Consider the following 17,008-nt stretch of genomic DNA (forward strand, 5'->3'; position numbering starts at 1 on the left):
CAAGCACCTTAATTATTGCATTGTCTACATAAAAAAAAAAAAAATCAACAAGTTGAATTTCCCCCCAAATCTCTTATTTTAATAATTTTATGGATGGTTCTCAATAAATGCCGTGCCAGCGGTTTAGGAAGAGATTGATCCAAGTAAATTCATCTCTTCAGTATTTGTTATGAACAATTCAACACTCCTGCAAACCAGTTGATGATAAAAGCCAACAGCCAAAACTGCTATATACAGAACTTACAATCGGTCCTTTTTGTAGTTTTGTGTGGGAGACAACACATGGAAACACAGGCGTTCACCAGGCACTTGTAAAGGTGGCCCCCTGGGGCCTCACCTGGCCGCTCACGAATCTGTAAGGGATGAGTTTAAGGTATCCACTAATTGCTGTGGACGGTTCAGTCTAATTAATCTAACTTTGTTCGATTTAACGAGATCATTTTTCGTAAATGTAGGACTGGGCTCCCATGGGAGTTTCTTACTGGATGGACTGGTACTGGACCAGGTGTGGATCCAAAAGGGTTTTACAACAAAGCAAAACAAGGAGTGTAAATTGAACTGAGAGAGCTGCGTTTAATAATCGTATCATCACATCCATATGGGGAAGCGCTGTGATGCAACATATCTGAAAAATACAGGGCGCACACACATTTTTGTAACACTTGCATATTAATTTGATTCACTACACATTTAAAGTGAGCACTTCAGAGATGCTAGCGTACAACGCAACTCAAACGTCAGGTCTTCCTGTTGGCCAGGGCAAGGAAACGGATGTTGCGTACACAGCCAGCAGCAGCTTCCTGGAGCAGCTCATCATCAGAGCCCATGATGTGGATGAGGGGCTGTAGGGATATACAAGGCAGAGGAAAAGAGTCTCACAACAGTGAACGAACGCACTTTTGGCAAAACACACATGCACATGTTGCCATGTCAGCATACACAGCCATTTACAAGCGCTATGGTGATATATGCTGGAGATATTGTGTTAGTCACCCAGGCTGCACCAGCACACGTCCCTGTGTGTGTGTGTGTGTGTGTGTGTGTGTGTTCCTTGTATCCCGCTTTCAAATCAAACCTCAGCAAAGAAGTAACAGCTGTGGGCACAATGATGAAAGAAATGCATGGGTTGACGTTAAAAAATACTGAGCATGAACCACAAAACTCAGCGGCCTCTCCACCACTCCAAAGGTCAGCCTATATCCAGCTATCGGTGGCTTGTGTTGGGGATCTTGTCAGACCTTCCTGTGGAACAATGTTCTGTCCTTTGCAGAAATCTCAAACCTTTCTAATGCACTTCATGGTTACGCGAAAAATAAATATCTAAAACAGTAACATGTTCAAAGAGTGTTGTGTAAAGCAGAAGTAGACTAAGAGAAGCACTGAGTACATGAACGACGGGGGAGGGGGACTTTTTTTTATCTTGAGGAAAACCACTGTGGTGTGTGTGGGCAGCTGCGGGGCTAAAACCTAAATAAAAGTAAAAGCAGGCATGAACACTCTGGTGCAAGGGATGAATCTAAATGTGTTCAATATGTGCGTCTTTGTAAAATCACAATGGTGTGCCACTGAGGTTTCCTAAGCCTCACTTGCAATTATTTTGGATCGTCGTGTTTACATCAATAATGAACCAATGGCAACATTACATCCCCCAAATAAGCACTTAAGGACTCCCCGCTTCTAAACAAAATTAAGCCTTGATAAATACAGTAACCATTGAGTTGTCTGAGCCACTTTAATTCCCATATATCAAGAACTTATTCCCAACTGAATGAGGGATTTTTTTTTTTGTTGAAGGATTCCTTTTATACAGCAGGCTTACATGAGGTGTGTGAACACCATCTGTTCTTTCAGAGCCTGCTAGTTTCAGCCGAGCAATGTCACATCCTCCTTGATCTTACTGGCAATACAGAGGACAATATTTGGACCGCAACTGTCGAAGCAAATGTAGCAGCAACTAAGCCTCTTTAAGAACATGAACACACCCCCAATATTTGATTAAGCTGATAACCAGGCAGGTCGTATGTTGTTGTTTTTTTTTCTCCACAGAAATATCTGGGAAGTCATCCACAGAGACTGGTTTGAAACATGCAGAGGCTTTCAAAAAATATTTAGCTGGTGATTTGATGAACCACCGACCATGGGCTTACTGCAACCAGACGGAGCGATGAACTAATGCAGGAGCTGAGGCCAGTCAGGAGAATCGTGAACACATCTTTTCTATTGTGATTTTCTTTCAAAGAAGACATATTTTCCAGTTCTGACGTACAGTCCCCAAGGCCATGGCAGCTGACCTCTTCAAGAGGATTTGAGTGTTGTTTTGAATGAACAATCTCCTCTCATGTTCATTGCACATGAACCTCGACTACACCTCCTCAAAGGGTGCTGATGGAGCCTTAACTGGAAGCCTGACGAGTTGCTTCTTTACGTGATCTTGTGACATTCTCATAAAAGCGACTGCCAGACTCACTCGAAAACATCAGGCCCATCTCCATTTTTTTCTTTTTCTGTTCCCTCACTCATTAACATAAAATATGATGGTAGTCAGGCAGCACGGTGGTGCAGTGGTCAGCACTGTCGCCTCACAGCAAGAAGGTTCCAGGTTCCAGTCCCGGCTCCAGCACAGGATCTTTCTGTGTGGAGTCTCCATGTTCTCCCTGTTCCTGTGTGGGTTCTCTCTGGTACTCCAGCTTCCTCCCACAGTCCAAAGACATCAAGAGGGGACGAGGCTGATTGATACTCTAAATTGACCGTAGGTGTGACTGTGAGTGTGAATGGTTGTCTGTCTCTATGTGTGTGTCCTGTGATGGACTGGTGACCTGTCCAGGGTGAACCCCGCCTCTCGCCCGAAGGCTGCTGGGATAGGCTCCACCCCCCAACCCTTAACAGGATAAGCAGTAGAAAATGGATGGAGGGATGATGGTAGTCAGTCAAATCTTTTCTATTTCTCTTTTGACTCAAGTGTTTGTGTAAGGACAAATAAGTCTCTATTACGTGTCGGTGAAGATTCTCAGTCAGCAAGGTCATGGTATCTCTTCAGTGCTGCGTCGTGGCAACTGGGCAGTTTCAGTTTTCTTAAAGACGTTTGGCCACTCATCCCAGAGGCTTGAGACAGTCACCATTACATCTCTTCTGTCACATGAAACAGTTGGTCAGGGAAAACCTGAGTTGTGTTCATAATACCTGTTAGAGCAGAGCTTAAGTTGACCTTGAACTCTCCAAGTAAAATGCAAACACACAAACCCCTCTCTGCACATTCGCACAGGCATAGAGAACACATTCCCAGGGGTCTCTGCACAAAGATAAACAGTAAAAGGAGAGCAGATGACAGAAGAGGTGAGCCAACTTTTGGGCCAGAGCTGGAAACGGATGTGACCCTGTCTTGTGTGGTACTGTATGTCTGGCAAATAGAAAATAATATTTCTGGATTTTATTCACTTCATTTTGTGGAAAAGGGCATTGGACATTCAGCAGTCGGAGGTGTCGGGTTCCTCTCAATGCACCAGTGTCAAGAAGTATATGTCAAACATTTGCCATCTGTTTTTTTATGATTTTTAAATAAAACACCTCCATGAGCAAACTGACATCCGCAGGCCCACTTAAACACGCAGCTTACCAAACAAGTCTCTTTTGTGAAAAGAGAGGATGACTGAAAATTGCCAAGGGGCAGCATTTTTGCCAACTTCATAGCATGTTATTCAGAGGTCGCCAAATAAGCGCTCCTGAAATGCACAGCTAGGCTAAGATAAGCATGTCTCTCTTGACTGGCTTTTTTTTTTTTTTTTTTTTTTTCCGAGCTTGCTCTTTCCTCCCATCTGGGATCTGTGAGAATATAATACAGCACTTGTTAGATAAACCCTCACCGTGGCAACATGAACTTGCCCCACATTTGAAAAGTGAGCCGTGAGTTTTTGAGATTTCTGCACTTCAGGGAACTCCAGTGAGTCCTGACCTCCAAGAAGGGAGCAGGGTAACACGCTCCCCGTCTTCATCTGGCTGAGGGGGAGGGGGGAGGAGCAGGTGTGTAGTCTAGGAGGGCTACGCATAACGCTGCATGCGCGCACACACACACACACATTCAGTCACACATGGAGGTGTCATGGTGTTAAGTGAGCTCAGGTTCAACTGGGTCTTCCTGCATGCGTTCAAACTTAAATTTCCCTGCAACCCCTGTGCAGCCATTACAGCTCCAGAGTTTCGATGTTTCAGACACTGCAGGGTAGGCAAACAGCAGTGTTTAGCTGGGCTGAGGGGAAGTTGGTGAGGAAAATCAAGGTAAACAACATTCCCTACAGCCGCAAGTGAGTGAGAGACTGTTCAGCTGGCTTCTCTGTATTCAAGAGGGTGAGGGAAAGCACATTTCACCTCAGTAACTTTAAAGGGGACCTATTATGCCTTTCCAGCTTTTCAGACTTGATAAGTACATTTAAAATGTTGGCTATGTGTTCTGGAGGATGTGGAAGTGTCCTATCATGAGGTAGGCATGTGTTGAAGTAATCCCCAGGGGCAGTTTCAGGCAGCTCTGCACTGCTCAAAACGCTCGTATTTGGAGAGTTTTTTCAAAAGTCTCATATTGTGACATCACAACTTTAGGGGAAGGTCCATAAACAGCAACTCACCTGGCTCTGGTATCAGTGCCCAGTGGTGTTGCCGCCCAACCTGCTCTGCCATGAAAGAATACGGTCGGACTACAGAGCTACGGTGTTGTCGTCGAAATGGCGAATAGAAAGTGTGTTTTCGGGCGCAAACACTTTTTACGTTTGCGTGGACTTCCCAAAGAAGATGAATTAAGGCAGCAATGGGAAGATTTTTTGTTTTCTGGGGGGCAAGTAACTCTTTCGCCCTCGCCGCTCGTGTGCTTTCAGCCGTTCGCGGACAGCAGTTTCCTAAACAAACCTCAGTTCGACGCTGGGTTTGTGAACAAGCTAATCCTGAGGGCAACTGCTGTCCCGTCTTTACATGGTTGTGAGGAGGACTCGCAAAAGTCGTTGCAGCAACAGAGGTTCAGGTTCTGTATTGTCGTTTTCTGGGTCAGATTCTGGGTGTAAGACGTATGTGGGTGAATCAATGTCGTCCACATTTTTAAAATGCTACAATTGTAAACAAGCCGGTTACCGGGTGAGGCAACTTCCTTGCATGTGAGAGCAGGCGTGTTACTAGGAGCAGGAGGAGCAGGCCCCTCGATATGTTGACCAACTGCAGCAGAGTTGGCGCAGTGGGGGAAGAGAAGGTCTGTGTGTGTGTGTGTGTGTGTGGGGGGGGGGTGTTGAATCCAAGTGTTTCAGAGGGAAGCAGGAGAGAGGCAGAATAGAAGCAAACAGACTGCGAGATGTGAAAATTATGGAGTTACTAATCCGAGTTTTAAGTTTATTCAAGTGGCTGCAGAGTAGTAAGCAACACAACAGTCGGTGTCTGAGGAAGAGTTTCTCACTCTAATTGATGTGTAATGACAATTATGACAAATTAATAAATGAGGGAATGAAAAAAAATGAATTAATACATTTATAAAAAGCCCTCTCAACCAGATTTTAACAGACAAAACAAAACAAAACTTATCAAGAGAAATAATTACAGGGCTTTTAAATTGTCGTTACGCTAAACCTGCCAGTGGATTAAATGATAAAGCAGATGTAGTCTTTTCTTTTCTTTTCTTTTCTTTTTAAATTTACCTCACAGAGTAAAAGCCCTAAACATAGAAAAAGCACAGAAACAAAAAAAACATAGCAGGATCTGGCAAAACCTACGTCTTGGAACACCCTCAGTTGAAAAGAACCAAAAATTACCGCTTGCATTTTGGTCATTTCGAAAAAGTTCACTTCACAAAGCTTTTCTTATGAAAGAGCCTCTTTAATAGAAATAGCTACCCGCCAATGTCTACGGGAATTTATGGTTTCAGCAAAGAATGTCCCGTCTTATGAAAGCAACGCAAAGGCATGTTGATTTTGTACAGGACACAAAATGAAGCACATCGATATAAAACTGTGAGATACCAAGAGTAGATGTCAAACCAAACGGCGAGGGTGATTCATCTGGTTGGCAAAAACTTCCCTGTCACTTGGTATGCGTTTCCTTTGAGAGCGAGCGCCTCAATCTCTTTCATGATCAAAGTGTGACGCGAGAGCCCGGTATATTCCAAGTAAATATTTTGATAGGAAGATAAGGCAACAAAATAAAAGGCAAAGAGTATTTAGGGTGACAGTATACTGACTGATGGTAATGCTGGTCTGAACATTAATAGGTGCGCTACGGAGGAAGGTTACCTTCCATACAAACTCCGGAGGAAAAGAAAACCTTCGCTCATTTAAAAACTATACACGACAAGTGGGTCACAGTTTTTGAACGCTTGTCATAACAGACTGCGTAAAAATTCTCACAATTCTTAAATTGTCTTGTGTTAAATTGGACACACAGCCGCATATCAAGTGTGTATTAACCCCATCAATCCCATTCAGAACGACTGCTGGTATTGTTTTAACGTGTTCTATCTTCAAGTTGAGATATTAAACAAGCTGTTATATTCTTATGTTTGGCCGAACTGGACTAATAATCCATGTATGACCCAAACTCCTGTGTAGTCATATTTTCACCATCGGTCAGTGTCTGCTGCTCTTTCAAAATGAATGGATGTGAAGTGAAGTTCATGCCGACTGCAACCACTAAGGCACAGAGTCGCCTCCTAAAATGCTGCTGCAGAATGCCAGCTTTTTGTTTCTGTGGTGGCAGGTGGCAGGTGGCAGGTGCCGGCGCCGGCGCTCACGCCAACTTCCCCTTTCATTTGCCTGTTGAACTACAGCAACACAGGAGTACACAAGTAAAAAAAAAAAAAAGTATGCTGAAATTATTCTAAAGCTTTAAAGATTAGAAATGTTTAAAATCATTCACGTTTGATTAGACTTAGGAGTGGAGTAGTAGTTTGCTTTATTAACCTCACTATTTGAGGCCAACTGTACAATGTTCTTTTCTATATATATGTATGTGTGTGTGTGTGTGTTTAAATAGGTTGAATGTGGAATGTGAAGTTCACTCGGTTAAAGACCCATTCAATACCCATCAAACACAGTGCCGACCCCCAAAACAGCCTAAAAGTTTGTGCATATAAAAAATTGATTGAAAAAGTGATTGACAAAGGGCAGGTGTAACTCCATACCGTACACTCCGAACCTACCATTCGAACCTACTCTTGTTTCTTAGGGTCAGGTACATGAATTCCAACCTCCCATTCACACTGGCTGAGACTGAAGCTAAACTGAACAATGAGGCTTCCTGTTTTTTTTTTTTTTGTGTGTGTGTCTGAGATTAAGAAGAAATGAAACACTGGTGCTCTTATGTGGCCTTTGGTGATTAAGCTCATTAGAAGTCCAAAAATACACTTCACAACAGTGTTGCAACTCCTAACTGGTGCATTAACAAGGGCAAACATAATGAAAGACTAAAAAGGGCGGTTTGTCTTGAATTAGCACGTGCAAAGCCCAGATGGAGTTACAAAAACAACTTTCAATAGAAATTTCATTTTGGAACGTGTCAGGAGGTAACATAAAACCATTAGCTGACACTGGCGCAATATTCCTGCAAGGCAGGTGCCTGCTGAGAAACAACAGGTGGAAAGATTTTTCACACCTGAAAAGTCCAGTAGAACCCCAAGCTGCTGTGTTCTGACCGTGACCACGCGCTGCTGAAACCTGACAAAAACTCATCACTATTGGGAAACTGTGAAATAACAGGCGCCGTGTCACAGTCCGTCCGTATGGAAGAGGACTGAATTAGGGAACGAGACAGCATGGTTTCCCCAGTGCTGACATACAGTATAGGTACATGCTAATATCAAGTCCACAATGATCATGATCTAGAATCTCTCATGAAAACCAGGCACAATCATTCCCCCTGCGCAAGGAAACACGGCAACACCCAAACGTTAGCTAGAATAATGCCTGTTTTGTTTTTTAGTTTTTTTTTTAAGACAACTACAAAACTGCCACAATAAAAAAAATCTAGCTGATATGGATGGGGAAAAAAAGAGTTGTCTTTAAGGTTTCATCGGCACTGACCCTCTTCCTTGGCCTCCACCATATCACTGCTGCATTCTACCCCGATATCCAGGAACAGGCCCTAGCAACAGTTACCCCCAGCTACAGCCCTTTGAATATGCTGTAATGGCATGTAGGGTCTACCAGAGAAATGGCACTTCACACACAGTGAGCTGTTTGCTTTTCTGAATTCCCATGATGGCTTGAAAGTGGAGTCATGTTTCCGCTGGTGAATGAAAAACACTTTGTTTCTGCTCCACCGGTCAAAAGCTCTGAAAATAGTCACAATTTTCCAAAGTTTATTACCCAGTGTTTTTCACACACCACCAATACAAGGGTGGTTGGAGGCCAAAGCACTTTTTCCAGGAAATTATGCCAGATTTTGTCTAAAAGGCATCAGATTAACTCAAGTACTTTGCACATTATCCCCCCCCCCCCAAAAAAAAACAGTAGGTAAGAAATCCAGCTTCAATTGTACTACAACTGACCTCAACCACTCCTTTTTCGTGCATGGTGATGCAATTGTTTGGGTCCTTGGACAGCTGGTAGAGGGCCATTGCAGAGCTCCGGTGGACTTTGCTGTCTTTAGACCTCAGGTAGCACACCAGGCGGGGCACGGCTCCAGCCTCCCCGAAGGACGCCCTGTTGAAGCCCCACATGCAGCAATGGCAAATGGCCTGAGCCAGGTGGCAACGGAGGCTGTCATCAGTCTGTGTGACGGACAGGATGCTATTAGGCCCCAGACATCAGTTTTAATCGTGTAGAAAACAACAAACTCAGCTACAACTCTGCAAGAGGCTCTGGGCAATAACGCTAAAAATCTTCCTCTAACTAGATTTATGTCGCCATGAGCAGATATAGGGCAAAGTGCAGCATTGGTGAAGTGAGGTGCGCTTACTGTATTAGTCAACTCGGCCAGCAATGGGACGACCCCATGATCAGTGAGAACTGCCAGATTCTCCTTGTCTTTCGCTATTTTGGCAATTACAGCACAAATGCTTGCCAGCACCTTGATGTTCGTTGACTTCAGCAAATTAACGATCAGTTCCAATCCACCGACGAGTGAGCGCACCATTTCCCCCGCATCCTAGAGTGAAAGAGTGGGTTATTGGCCGCCGGTGCGCTTAAGACAATAAAAGAGGAAAGGGATACAAGGACATCTGAGAAGACAAAATAAAGGACACAAGGTAAGCACAAAGTACACTGAACCAAAAGGCGGAACCAAATACCAGAAGATGGCTGTAAATAAATATTCTAAATTTGAAGAGGCATTTGAATTGCAAGAAAAATCTTTTTTCTTTTTTTTTTTTTTAAAGCAGCACCACAACAAGGCAGGCTCTTTGCCCGGTATCACGACTGTGACCTCTGGAGTTCTTGCATAAGCCTGGACCACCGCACTTCCTGCTGTAGATTGTATACTTGATATACATATACAAAGACATTATGTCTGTCATATAGGACACAAATTATTACATACAGATACTCTGTGGTATAACCCAAAGGTTTACTGACAAAATGTGCAAAAGGAGATATTTAGAATGGGTTCGAAACCATGACTATTTTAATGGGAATTTTCAAACATAACTTTTTTAAAGTTTCAACAGTCTTAAAAATGGAAGTGTCTTGAAACAGATGTTCAAATTAAAAACACCCTCTCCTTCTGCCGCGTTTTGCATCTGAGTGAGCAAGCAGTAAGTTTGACATCTTTGTCAACTTCCTGGGCTCCCATCCCAAACTTGTCATAATGAAGGCAAAACATGGAATTGAGAGCTTAGAGGTGACATTTAAAGTTTTTGCTCCAGTGTAGACTCAAGCCTTCATGGTTTGAGTTCATGGCACCAGTGGGTACCACAGGACTCGAATCCACTTATGGGGCAATGCTTCACCAGACCAAAAAGCTGGTCGGGAGTGCTGAAAGAACCACAAAGGAAGAGCTGGCAGAGACACTGCTTTTAATATGGCTTGGCACATCATGCCACTATTTAAAAAAAAAAAAAAACACGACCAAGTGTATTGCCAGCCACAGAAGAAGACATCAAGGTGGCTGGGTCCAAAATTGGTCGGTGTTTTGAAAATAGAACTCAACTCTTCCCCTGGAAAAAAACAAATAGTTATTATGACAGGATGCAAATCCCAAAGGAAGCTTAATGGGGTCAATTTTAACATCAGTGGACAACAGCGGAATTTAACAAGTATATTGTAATGTTGTTCTTATCAAATGTACTTCTCACAAAAACAGAAGCTGATGAAGAGTTTTTGGTAAAGATGAATGAACTGCTGTGGGGATGGATGAACGGCTGTGTGCTCTGTGAGCTATGGCTCCCCAGGCTTCAGTGTATGGGCTCTTTGATGCCTTGCCAGAGGACGAGCCATGAGTGCAGTGCAGGGTAGAAGGGGCAGGAGCTGATCCCGTGGACACACACAGGAAGCTCTTCTTCAGGAATACTGATGATGGCTGGCAGGGAGTTCCTGTGACAGAGGAAGCTCTCTCAAGCCACCAGCTGTGATAGACTAGCCTGAATCTCTTTCATTGCGGGGATAGGACTGCAGATCTCAAAGCCGCAGCATTATGAGGCAATGCACGGAAACACCTTCTTGCTACTCATCTCGATGGGTAAAGAGCACTATTTAACTCTTGTCATTGCCCTTGACTCAGAAAGAGTCTCTAAAAGCATGTTTGTGAATATCCCTCAAAATTGGCCTACCGACATCCAGAAAAACAATGTCAGACTTGTTAGCCCTCAATAGCCGGTCCTGATTCCCCCATTTCCCTCCATATGGTCGCCATGCATCAATTTCTTTTCACTTATGGGCCTGAGAAATTCCACCCGGCAATAAAGAAGAAAAGGGATTCACCCCAGGACACCTGTCTGCAGCAAATAGATCTACTTAAACTTTACCAGACTGTCAAACTGACAAGCTTTTTACCTTTGTGATCTAATAAAACAAATCACATTCGTATTTGAAAATCGACAAGCGCTCATGTGATCAGAGACCTGCTGATTTGTAACTGTGTAACGAACACGACGACCTCCAAATTTCGTGGTCCGCCATGATTCTTTTCATAGTTATATCTGGAGTTAGAACTTGTTTCAACATTTCTTCAAAGCAGGACATGTTTTGGGCCGACTTGCGATCACGGGGGAAAATTATGGCACCCTCTGCTATATGCCTGGATTGTGTGCCTCTATAGTGAGTAGCATGTCAAGGGAGGATTTTCAACTGGGAAATCAGAAGCCACGCCACAGGATATTACTTGGTCTTTCTCCCTGCCTGCTTCCAAACTCAACAACCTCAGTGTGCCAAAGAGGCTTCTCTGCTTCATATTAGCCAGTGGTGCATGTAAGACTCCTCTCTGACATAGCTCTGCCCCTGCTAACCTTTGAGCAGCATACTGCAGGGAGAAATCAGCACACAAGCATGGTGATATAAGAGAGCTTCTGTTTGTAACTGGAGTGTTACTCTCAGATAACCCTCCATTCTGAAAAAATATGAAATCTGCAGACCCAAAGGTGTCAATGAGGCTTTTCTGTGGTTTTAATGGAGGGTTATAAAATGGGGGCAGAAGAAAATTGAAGTAAATGTTATTTGAAAAACGGCTTTGTTCTTCATTGTACCTTTGCATTCTCAATACATGGACAGAGGGCCCATGCAGCACTGGACTGAACATCTGGATTGGAGTTTTTCAACAAGGACCACACCAAGCGGACTCCATCAAGCTGGTCAATGATCCTTTGAGGAAATAAAAAATTGATGTGAGAAGGAAGAATGGAAAAGAACAAAATGAATTTAAAGATGAGGTTTTAATTACATAAATATCCGATGAAGTAAAGTCTTATGTTTAAAATTGACAAGTAACCTTTCTGATGGTTTATTTCTCTCAGTATTCTGGCCAGTGACGGTCTTTTCACCACAACATACCATCAGTCCTATTCATCTCTCAGCCTGAAAGCAACACAACATCTGCCCACTCACATCACTCTCTGTGGAAAAGCTGGCCAATGCTATGACCAGAGGTTAACTTGTATCTATGTATAGTTCTTTACAGATGATTTTTAAATAGGAAATGAGACAAAATTACACTTTATGTCGGTGGCTTGTTTTTCGGCGAGAACCAAAAAAAAGAAGACTTCTTTCCAAATCAAACAGAGCCAGAGTCAGGTTGCTCTATATTGCATAGAGCCTGCGTGAAGTTTACTTAACCATAAGCTGTATTTCATTCCGTACATGGCTGGAGACAAAACTGAAGTGGGGGTCTGCAGAACTGCATCATAATGCGTCTGTTGTCTGGTACAAATAACTTTTAATGTGTTCCTGAATTGTATTACCGCCAAAGAGGCAGACACTGAATGCTGCCATAATTTCTTAGGCACCCCCAAATCACAGTGTCCCTGTGACTGGCAACGCATGTACACTCATCAGGAATGTCCCCGGCACCATCTGTCTTCTGTTTGGACATAAACCAGCCAAGAGGGATCACAACACCAGCTTTCTGTTTGACGGCGCCTCTTCAATTCGCACCAAAATCAAAAGTTGAGTGACATTTAATTCACCATAACAGCTCTGTCTTGCAATAAAAGAGGTATGAAACAGATGAATTGCTGAAGTTGCTGCTGACATTGATGGATTAGCGGAGGTGACCACAAATCCGAGAGGCATTCAAAAATTCGTGCTCACTCTTGTAGCTCCATGGGATTCATTGGAGGAGACGCTATTTCACTCTCAACCAGTAGGTAGCATGCGGTTAATGATATATCATTAACCGCATGCTACCTACTGGTAAGGAGTGAAAACAGACAAATGACTTGTATATGGAAAAACTGAAAGTTATCAGTGGTTATGGATGACCTCCGTGATGATTGCACCTATAAACATAAGGTGGTAGTCTGGAAAAAGCTCTGGTTGGTAAAATTAAGTCATTGCAACTGACAGTAATTGTGTAGCTGTGTCTGTGTGGCAACGGCGACATCCTATTTGTTAGGTGGCCAAACACCACATAATCACCGTGAAGCTGAAAACCAGCTAAGGACAGTGTTGGGATGGTGAAGGGTGCAGTCAAATGTGAGTTATGCTAATTGCCCATCAAACTACTGTATAAACTGTGTGCACGTCTCAAAATAAATCATCACAACAAAGCGGAACAAAAAAAAAAATATATATATATATATATGTGAAGGAGCTTAAAGCTGAGAGTTTTGATCAAGGTTTCAGTGTCACATGGTCTGGCCTAAATATACACTGTGAGAATACATGGAAAACATGAAGAGTCAACAAATAAAAACCCATCTCCTGTGTTGAGCGTGTAGTTTTTGAAATGCTTCACTTTGCATTTTGCTTCCCAAGAAATGTAACAGGCTGATTCAACTTTAGTTAAATAACAATGTCGATTCAGACAGGCAATTTGTGTTCAGTGCAAATTGAGAAGGGTCTTCTAGTCCAAAAAAGCCTCATAAAAGCAGTGAAGCAGAGATGGAACCTCCAGAATGTTCTCTAGAATTGAGGGTCAGGTTGAATGAACAAAGACAAGGGCTGCTTTAGACTGTGGTTCACTGTTTTCACAGCCATTAAGTCTTGGACAGGGCAGGGCTTTAAGTATGTGTTTGACTAGCTGAAGTCCTGAGAGTGACCACAAAGCTATAGTAAATAACTGTGAATTAAACCACAAGCATATTTAAAACAGCGGGGAAAATAAACTCGCTTTTCAAATATGTAATTAAGCTGGGGATAAAAGAGCTGTATACCTGCAAAATTACAAATTAAAGAACATATATTCATTTAGGCACGTGACAGGGTAATGATATTGTCCATTGATTCCAGAGTGGCATTCCACAAAAACTGTGTATCAGTTCAGGAATGACGGTGAGCCCTTCTGAGACTTTTACCTTGTAACTGGAGTGTAAATCAAAATAAAGTAAAAAAAAAAAAAAAAAAAAGTGATAATAATGGTGAGATGAATCGAGATAGACTTACGCCATGTTGTTCTTATCTGTGGCACAGGCACCCACTGCCTTGGTTACATTTATCAGCAATGCCTGTTTGAATGACACAAATGATAAATGTGAATTCACAAGATACACGTGTATATAAAACCACAATACAAAGATCCGACTCCCTGTTAACATACCTGGTTTGTCCCAGTGAGCAGGTTGATGAGTGGCTTGATGCCTCCGCACTTGTGGATGATAGCTGAGTTACTTTGTATCTGGGCAAATTCTCCCAAGGCTCCAATGACATTAACCAGCACCTCCTCAGGCTGATCAACCAGCAGGCCAACCAGGGTCTCCAAGGCTTTATACTCTTGAAACCTTCCAGGGGTGGAGAAGAGGAGGAAAGTCCAGCGTTAATATTAGTTGATCATGTTGGATTAATTCTTAAATTATGTGCTGCATGTAAGGGAGCTAGAGCTAGAGGTGCGTGTGTTTGGTGTGTAAGGTGAAGCTGAAGCCCCTTGAAATTCGCCTGGATGATTTCTCCATGGGGAGAACATACACACTCCAGAAAGCCCCAGCTGGCCAGCAGATTTGAACCAGCGCCTTCTTACTGTAAGGCAACAGTGAGGCAACGACTGCTACAATGCTGTCTCATTACAGTTATAAAGGGAGAACTAAACAGAAAGAATCCCGACCAGAAACCTCTCTGTACTTAGTGGTGCATTGAGCTAAATGCTACAGTAGCACGCAGACATTTATGCAGTGCTGTGTTGTGTTGTGACAAATGTTTAGGTCTTTTGTTTAACATTACTAATCTCCATTCATTTTGCAGGTTCTGGTCAGAAACCTACATTTTTAACCCAGCCTAATGATTGTGCGGGGTGAAAATGTACGAAGTTGCCACCATTATCAGAATTTACAATGTAGAGGGCATGAATGCTTGTACCAATTTTCAGGAGAATCCATCCCACAGTTGCTGAGACATTTCACGTAACACACAAATTCTATGTGTCACATTCAGTCTAGACTTTGCATATTTAGTTACTTACCTTGTAAATTGATTTTGTTTCACGTCCTGTCTGATCCTCATCTGTGCTTTTTTCCAGCTGCCTGCTATTACAGTATCTTTACAACCAATACAGACTAGCAACTCTATTTTTGCAATCTCATCACTGGCCTACAGACCATGGCTACAATGTGGTATACTAGAGTAAACATTTGAAGTGATGTCATGTGATCACAACATTCAAGTTCAAGTCATGTCAATCATAATTCATTTAAACGATAATCACGATAACAACTCAGTGCATTAGGAGAAACAATCCCCGAAAAGGTTTCATTATGTCAGTGTGGACCGAAGTCTGATCAGAACAACACAAAGAGATGGACAAACAAAGTGACGTGAACATCCACAATTGAGACAAGGCTTCATGTTATTTGTTGTCTAAGTTAGGTATAGTAGCAGCTACATTGCCCTCAGCCACATGGATAGAGATCATTTACTGTAACCCCTCAGTGCATGAAGTTTTCCCACGGCTGCACACAGATGTCCCTTGAACATATTTTGCATGATCAAAGCTTTGCTGTGGCTTGGAAACGCTCTTTCCCTCTTTTGCTGTGATTTTGCCTTGTTTGCCATCGCTATGAAGCTGTAAACTATAGTAAACATTTTAAGGGATATAATGTGGTCACAAAAAAACCCAACAAACCTCTGATGTACAGTTAAAGTTCTACAACTGTTTTTATTCACAGTTACGGTTGCTGGCATCACAGTCCGTAAGCTATTGTAGATGGCCAAGGTCATTTGGTTTTGGTCAGGGTCCACGGACACACAGCCTATTCTTACAAGAGAAAACACTACTAATGAATAGACAAGCTGCCAAAGTTAACTTTAGTAAAATTCACCATAAAGAAAAACAATGGTTTTCCTATGAAGTGTCATCTGCAGCGGACTAGAGTAGAATTATCTTGTAATCAAAGACATAAATTTTCATAAATGAATGGTAAGTCATGTCTATTTTTGTTAAGCCAATCCCAACTGAAAACAATATGTGATGTATGTGATGGTAAGAGGAACGTTATACAAAACTGGGTGAAGCTGTGTCGACTGCAAACACTGTACTTAACACAACGGGAAATTTCTATAACCATGTCTTAAGACACAAGAACCACAGTGGGGCTCCTATGCATCATAATGAAATGACTGATTGCTTTTTCGTTTTCCATTCATCTGCACTGGTAGGACACTCGTCTGAGAGCAGAGAAATTAAACGCCGCTATTTATGATTTCAAACAGGCAACAGAGAAATTTCAAGGACCCCGCAAGGAGACCCTGAAAGATATTTAGCACTTACAGTGCATACAAAGTAGCTTCAATTTGAACAGATTACTGTTTGTCATTAAAAACAACACGACAGCAAATGGCCTGGGTGATCGCGCAAGGTTTGTGAGGAAATATGAGGTATTATTTGGACAAGCAAATGTGATCTTGTTATCACAGGGCTGGAACAGAGGTACTGAGGAGGAGTCGATAATTCAAAGCGAAACCTTCAATCTTGACTCTAAATATTACTGTGCTGGCAGACACAGTTACAGACTTGGCAGTCATGACTTTCCATTGCAAAATTGTTTCACTCAGTCTTTTGCTGAAGCTTTTTACAAAATTTTGTGTGTGTCCATAACACCTCAGGGTACAGGCTTAGGGGTCACATATCAATGCATTCATAAATCTGCACAAAATACAGTTTGTTTCCAAGCACAAGTTACAAAAGGCTTTTTTTCTGAGTAAATAGAACCTTGGCCCAGGTAGCTTACACTGTAAAATGCTCTGCAAAATCATAAGCTTATCACCGAAAATGTTGTGAAGTGGCACATACAGGCTCAAATGAAGGTTCCCTTGATAATGGCCAGACCGTGCAGGATATCAATTTGTTTTTTAAATACCAAGGTCTGTTTCATTTGACATCAATGAAAAATCTGAAGGAAAATTTTACTCACAGAAGCCCTGTTAGCAATTAGCAACCTTTCATTTTTTTTCATAATTTTGGCTTGGTTACT

General features: G+C 42.4%; 1 protein-coding gene across 2 annotated transcripts in view; it reads right to left on the bottom strand.

Annotated features, from left to right (window-relative positions):
- Positions 1–564: 564 nt before the first annotated feature.
- The window catches only part of odad2 (outer dynein arm docking complex subunit 2), a 50,917-nt gene continuing 34,473 nt past the window's right edge, over positions 565–17,008 (bottom strand). For both annotated transcript variants that reach the window (XM_086191981.1, XM_086191982.1), the window contains 6 exons: positions 14,146–14,326; positions 13,992–14,053; positions 11,639–11,753; positions 8,920–9,108; positions 8,510–8,731; positions 565–842 (listed from right to left, as the gene is read on the bottom strand). In XM_086191981.1, coding sequence (XP_086048107.1) covers positions 738–842; positions 8,510–8,731; positions 8,920–9,108; positions 11,639–11,753; positions 13,992–14,053; positions 14,146–14,326 — 874 coding nt within the window. In that variant the 3' untranslated portion in view covers positions 565–737. The remainder of the gene's footprint in view (positions 843–8,509; positions 8,732–8,919; positions 9,109–11,638; positions 11,754–13,991; positions 14,054–14,145; positions 14,327–17,008) is intronic.

This window comes from Aulostomus chinensis, chromosome 21, assembly GCF_037954235.1.
Source record: "Aulostomus chinensis isolate RoL2024-O1b breed Wild chromosome 21, RoL_Achi_v1.0, whole genome shotgun sequence".
Lineage (NCBI taxonomy): Eukaryota > Metazoa > Chordata > Actinopteri > Syngnathiformes > Aulostomidae > Aulostomus > Aulostomus chinensis.